Raw genomic sequence first — 6,710 nt, forward strand, 5'->3', positions numbered from 1 at the left:
AGAGAGAGACAGAGTGTGTGTGTGTGTGTGTGTGTGAAAGAGAGAGAGAGAGAGTGTGTGTGTGTGCATGAGAGAGAGAGAGAAAGAGAGCGAGTGTGTGTGTGTGTGTGTGTGTGTGTGTGTGTGTGTGGATGCGTGTGTGTGTGTGTGAATATATATGAGTATAAGCAATAATATGGAATGAGTGTTGTGTTGACCATCTGAACACTTGTTCATACATGTACTCATACACACACATGCATACACTCATGCACATTCACACCTACACACACACTCACAACTACACACAAGCACACACACACACACACTCATATGCACACACACCCATGTACTCTCACCTCTTCACACACACAAACACACATTCACTCCACACACACACACACACACAAGTACACTAACACATGAGCAATACCTTCTTTACATTTTTTCTGTTCTTCCATTTTCTTTCAGTAAGCAAAGATTCCAAAGGATTCGTGTCTGTGTTCCATGCAGGAGAGATCCTTCCTTTGTGTGTTGAAGCAAATAAAAGTAATACTGGCATCTATGGTACTGTCTGCATGAACACTGCACAGGGGTAAGTTCCAATTTCGGATCTCTTCCTTTCCTCTTCTTTTATTTTCCAATGTCTCCCCCATATTTCTCTCTGCCCCTTTGCAAATCTTGTTATGTATATGGTATGCTTAATTCCTGTCCTTATGTATGTGTGCCTATCATCATCATCATCATCATCATCATCATCATCATCGTCGTCGTCATCATCATCATCATCATCATCATCATCATCATTTAGCATCTGTTTTCCTTGCTGGCATGGGTTAGATGGTTTGACTGGAACTGGTAAGCTAGAGAACTGCACCAGGCTCGTCTGTTTTGGCTTGGTTTCTATGGCTAGATGCCCTTTGTAACACCAACCACTCCACAGAGTGTAGTGGATACCTTTCACGTGTCACCAGCATGGGTGACTTTTAAGTATCACTGGCACAGGGAAAATATGTGTGTGTGTGTGTGTGTGTGTGTGTGTATGTGTAATTATATGTGCAACTGTGTATATTATTTTGTTCCTTTCTATTTTTTCTTACAAGTGTGTTGCATACATCATTAACGGGCAAGAATGTCAGTAAAGGCGTCATGACTACTTATGATGCAACAGGAAAATCAGTTTTTGGATCCTACAAACTGTCCACAGTAAGGTGAGTACATTTTGCACTTCTGCTAAATTAACTATTTCAACTAATAACTATCAAAAAACATAGAACCTTTAATTAACTAATTATGAGTACAAACAAACATATAACACACACACACACACACACACACACACACACACACACACTCACGCACACACAGAGTGTATAAATCTGATGGATGACTTCTACCTGTTATGGTGGGCTAGACTCAATTCCTCCCTGTAATCAACTGGTCTTTGGCTACCTTTAGTGGAGTACATTCAGTTGCAGTTGGTTTTAACTCATGGTAAAATAGCACCACCAACAATATAGAGTTAGTAAATTCATTGTTAAACCACCAAAACAAGACATAAATTTCTTTTCCTTCTGCATCCAAAAATGAATGTTGTTTCTCTACATTTTGCAAGTCTTCTGTTGTCATAATATTTTATCATATTTTATCTTATTCTAATTACTCTATTTCAGTTCATGCACCCAAGCAAGAATACAATGTAATAAACCAGGTAAGGATTGATTGCTCTGGAGTTTGGATGAGTGCAGGTATATGAGAGTGTGTATGTGTTTTTAGATAGATAAATATATGCATTTATATATATATAATATTTGTATGATTCATGCATGTGATTGTAAGATATTTCTTCTACAGAGTGTGGCAAACAACCCGAATCCAAACCTTCCGTCAGCCATTACATTCAGTATGGTACCCAAGCATTACCTAAAGAATATCCCTGGCAAGGTTTGCTATTGAGGAATGGTAAATTTATCTGTGGTCTGACAGTTTATACAAGCAAGTGGTGCATCACTGCAGAACACTGTGTAGTGTAAGTATGAAACTTTTCCTTTATTCCATTATCATTAGAGGAATTTTTCAGGTCAGGGACTGTGGATGACTTCCCAAATTCTTTGATATGTTAGTGCAACAGGGGCACAATACCTATTCAAGATCAGCTCTACAAGCATAGAAATGCCAACAGCTGAACCAGTCCAAGATGTGTGTAGGGAACAAAACCATTTTGCACACTATCATTCAGTGTCTGCGTACTAGAGATCTGAAATATCATATTGAGCAACTGTTGTTGAGTATAGGATGAATCCAGCTTGTATCAAACAGTTTCTTTCTTGTGTAGGACAAATCCAGCTCTCATCAGCTTCTTCAAGTTCCACTTGAAGAGAAAGGTGTGGGTAGATTGTGAGGTGTTCACTTTTTGCATGTTGGTTTTGTATGAAGTGTACTTTAAGAGTACGCATCAGTATCGTCATCATTTAATGAACAGTTTCCATACCAGCATGGGTTGGAAGGTTTGAGAGGAGCTAGTAAGCTCTGTCGTCTACTTTGGAATGGTCTCTATAGCTAGATGCTCTTCTTAATGTCAACCACTTTACAGAGTGTAACTGGGTGCTCTTTATGTGGCACCAGCATTAGTGAGGTCACCAAGTAACTTGCAAGATATGTCCTTTCAACTGATGGGGTGGGTAGTAATATTGAAAGAGGTGGCTTTGCATCAGAAAATGAGAGGTCAGAGTATGAAAAGAAGGACAGAAATAGGTATCTTGCAGTAAAGGAGATACATGGTTACCTCAGCTGGAGACAGGGGAGGGAGAGGAGAGGAGAGAGGAGTATGATAAGATGGCGAAGATATGCTGGGATGTGCATCCTAGTTACAGAGTGTATATAGTGAAGTGGACTATGTCTGTGGAATACTCAGCCAGTGCTATTATAGCTCAATTAGCCAGTAGTTCAGTTGGGAAATCAACTGAAGTACTCATATTGTAAGCAATAGATTATCAATTTACTACATGAGTTGTGTGTGTGTGTGTGTGTGTGTTTGTGTGCATGTGTTATGTGTGTCATTAGTTTGCTTTAATGTTGTTGTTGTTGTTGTTGTTGTTGTCAGCCATCACTTTTACTGTATTTAAGATTGTACTGTCCTTGTTCTAATTTTTTTTTAAGATGGTAGGCTGCGATTTGAAGAATATTTGGCTGCTATTATTAGCATATAAAGGAAAAATACAGGTTTTCTTGTCAGTTTCAGTTTTGAGGATGTTAGTCATTGTGGTAATGATGATAATGATGATGATGGTCATAACGAGGATGATAACGGTAACGATGGTAACGATGGTGGTGGTGGTGGTGGTGCTGGTGTGAGCTTTTGCCTTGGTTCAATGCATCTGTTCCATCATTTCTTTTTCTGAACATTTCAGTGAAAAAGGCGTACAATATGAGGTTGCAGTTGGTATAACACGCAAAGAAAATCTACCCACAGCTCCCAAATATAAAGTGAAGGCCATCACACACCATCCAAACTCTAAGATTATAGATGGCATCCCTTACAGTGACATAGCACTGCTGCTCCTGGAAGACGAGATCCAGTTTAATAACAGTGTCCAGCCTGTATGCCTACCATCAAAGGTTTATACCAAACATGATGACTGTTACCTCACTGGCTGGGGCAGAAACGAAAACTGTAAGTACATAAACATACATACATACGTTAACGCCCAACTAACATAAGGACGCACCCAACTAACATAAGGACACATCCTTTTCCTTTGGTTTTGTAGAACTGTGAGCTGCATTGTGACCTCAATAATGCCAGTGACACAAAAGAAAACATCCAACATGTATGGTAAAGTGGTTGGTGTTAGGAAGAACATCCAGTTGCGTACTGTTTAACTGGAGCAGAGATTCCCAAAGTGTATTCTGCAAAACTCCAGGGTTCCCTAAAAGTTATCAGGGGTTCCACGTTTTTTAAAATAATGTTGAAGGCTTCCATGGCAAAAAAAGTTTGGGAACTACTGATCTAGCGATTAACTAAACGTTTTCCTAGGCTTACCAAATTCATGCCTCTGTACAAATTTATACAGTGGTGTTAGCAGTTGTTCACCGATAGTGCTGCCTGTGAAACACATTTCTCACCATGTAAATCGACGAGCGTATGACGAAAGTGTTTCTTGTATTTGGAGATAAGTGAAAAATAAAGGTCGCATGAGAACCAAGAATGTTTCCGGGCTTATCAAAGTCATGTCTTTGTATGAATTCAGACAGTGGGCTTTGCCAGTGTTCGGCAATAGTGCTGTCTGTGAAACACGTTTCTCACCATGGAAACAACGAGTGCATGACGCATGTGTTTATGGTGCTTGAAGATGTATGCAGACATGCAGCATATCCTGTGCATACATTTTAGAAATGGTGATGTTGCACCCATCAACAGATGTGTAGTGCTCGCTATTAAATGGTGTTTTACTATAAGCACCGAACATTCCATTATAAACATCAAGCATTCCACCTATAGAGCAGGCTACAAGTAAGGTAGCCACACAATTTTGTAACAGTGTTATTTCTACATACAGGATAATACAATACCTTGACCCACAAATATTGTCCAGTTGTTTGTGAAATACTAGAGTCGACTTTTATATGGAATCAATGGCTTAAACAGAACAGAAGGAGACATGGGATTGAGAGTTGTTGAAGAGGTCACAGGTGTGTGATGAAAGATTTCCAGACAATGAATATAAAATAAGAACAGTAATAAACAAGTGAAGAACAAATATATAATGCATGAGTTTAATTAGCAAGAAAAAAAATGACCATCTGAAATATAACAATATAACAATATATTTATATTTATTTTTTTATATATATTTAATTATTTATACATTTATATATGTTGCAGTGATTACCCAAAACCATCTCCAAGAAGCCAAAGTGACAGTAGTGGATAATGAAGAGTGCAAGAAGTTCTACAACATTGATATTTCCATCATTTGTTTCAAACATAATTATCCCAACATGCCCAGTTGTTATGTAAGTACTGGCTATGTTTTCTCATCATTGCTGTCATTCTGGTCTCTGTTGTGTGGTTACACATCAGCCATAATATGAACAAGACCAGGTCCAATCCATATATGTGTGTGTGTGTGTGTGTGTGTGTGTGTGTGTGTGTGTGTGTGTGTGTGTGTGTGTGTGTGTGTGTATAACCATGATTCCAGATGTACCAAGTCTACTTTGATGAAGAGTATACAATCATTATTTCTTTTGTTGTTTTTTGTTTGATTTTTGTATGTCATTTAGTTGTTGTAGTAGTTGTTTCTATTACTGATGATGATGATGAGGATGATGATGATGATGATGATGATAGTCCTGTTACAGTTAATCTTTTGTTATAGAAAATAACCATCACAAATAAACAAATATACCTCGTTAGTGTTTTTTTTCTTTCCTTCTTTGTTCTCTTCTGAATCTTCTCCATCTTTGCTTTCCTCATTTTCATCCTCCTCCTCCTCCTCTTTTGCTTTCTTTCCCTCTTCCTCAGTTTCCCCCTTCCTCAGTTTCCCCCAACTCTCTCCTCTTACTCTTCCTCTTTTCCATCCCTCTCTACCTCCACTACCTCCGCCATCTCTTTTAATATTCATTTCCCCATATCCCTTACATCCTTCTCTTACACTCAACCACCAATCATCCATATCTTTCCCTTTACATTGCAGGGTGACAGTGGAGGACCACTGGTCTGTCGAAACAGCTACGGCCGCTTTGAACTGGTTGGTGTGGTCAGTTTTGGTTATCCGCTCTGCAGTGCACCCAATGGTACAGCAGCTGCATTTGTGAATGTGTTAGCAATGCGTGGTTGGATTGTTGATAAAACAAGTAAGACAATTGTATTTAGCTGTTGTTGTTGTTGCTACTACTACTACTGTTGTTGTTGTTGCTGCTGCTACTGTAGTTGTTGTTGTCGCTGTTATCATCAGGGCAGTGAGCCAGTAAAATCATTGGAGCATCAAATAAAATGCTTTGTGACATTTGTTCAAGCTCTGTGCCTTGGGTTCAAATCTTGCCAGCATCAACTTTGTCTATCATTTATATTTCTTCTTTAGTGTGTCTTTATTTTATGAAATCCTCCAGAATTGATATAATAAGGTACCAGTCAAATACTAGGGTCAATGGTATTAACTATCTCCTCCCTTCAGAAAATTTACTGACTTTGTGATTAAATTTGTTTTTCATAATGGGACATTAAACATACACCGGTAATGTGGCATATGATAACCCCAAGCCTAAGTCTACATGACAATACCAGTAATAACAACTAACATTCCATTCTTTGATTTAACAGGATGCAAGATACGTTGTCCCAAGAATAACAAATGTCTATATGAGCCAGAAATTTGTGATGGAGTAAGCCACTGCAGTGATTCCAGGGATGAAAAGTCACCATATTGTAGTATGTATTATATGTCTGTATATAACCCACTCTTTTTCACAGACACGCACATACACATGCACGCACACACACACACACACACACACCAAGTAAATAATATATTCAAACTATCATTATTTGGTTCGGCTTTATTTTTACACAAGATTATCCACCATCTTTCCAACAACAACCTTTTTGAATTCCATATGACAATCACCTGTGGACATGCTTCTAAAATCAAAAAACAACACAGCACCCATGACTTTCGGAAACATCTTTTCACTCTCAGAATTACTGAAGCATAGAATAAACTATATATATA

The 6,710-nt window shown here is 38.4% G+C and overlaps 1 protein-coding gene across 1 annotated transcript in view; it reads left to right on the forward strand.

Moving 5' to 3' along the window:
- The first annotated feature begins 456 nt into the window (after window positions 1-456).
- The window catches only part of LOC106875182 (transmembrane protease serine 9), an 11,951-nt gene continuing 5,697 nt past the window's right edge, over window positions 457-6,710 (forward strand). Inside the window, exons 1-8 of the mRNA XM_014923219.2 lie at window positions 457-574; window positions 1,083-1,190; window positions 1,653-1,690; window positions 1,834-2,008; window positions 3,390-3,652; window positions 4,865-4,995; window positions 5,676-5,835; window positions 6,302-6,409. Of these exons, the coding sequence (XP_014778705.1) occupies window positions 558-574; window positions 1,083-1,190; window positions 1,653-1,690; window positions 1,834-2,008; window positions 3,390-3,652; window positions 4,865-4,995; window positions 5,676-5,835; window positions 6,302-6,409 (1,000 nt within the window). The 5' untranslated portion in view covers window positions 457-557. The remainder of the gene's footprint in view (window positions 575-1,082; window positions 1,191-1,652; window positions 1,691-1,833; window positions 2,009-3,389; window positions 3,653-4,864; window positions 4,996-5,675; window positions 5,836-6,301; window positions 6,410-6,710) is intronic.

The sequence above is a fragment of the Octopus bimaculoides genome, chromosome 23 (genome assembly GCF_001194135.2).
Source record: "Octopus bimaculoides isolate UCB-OBI-ISO-001 chromosome 23, ASM119413v2, whole genome shotgun sequence".
Lineage (NCBI taxonomy): Eukaryota > Metazoa > Mollusca > Cephalopoda > Octopoda > Octopodidae > Octopus > Octopus bimaculoides.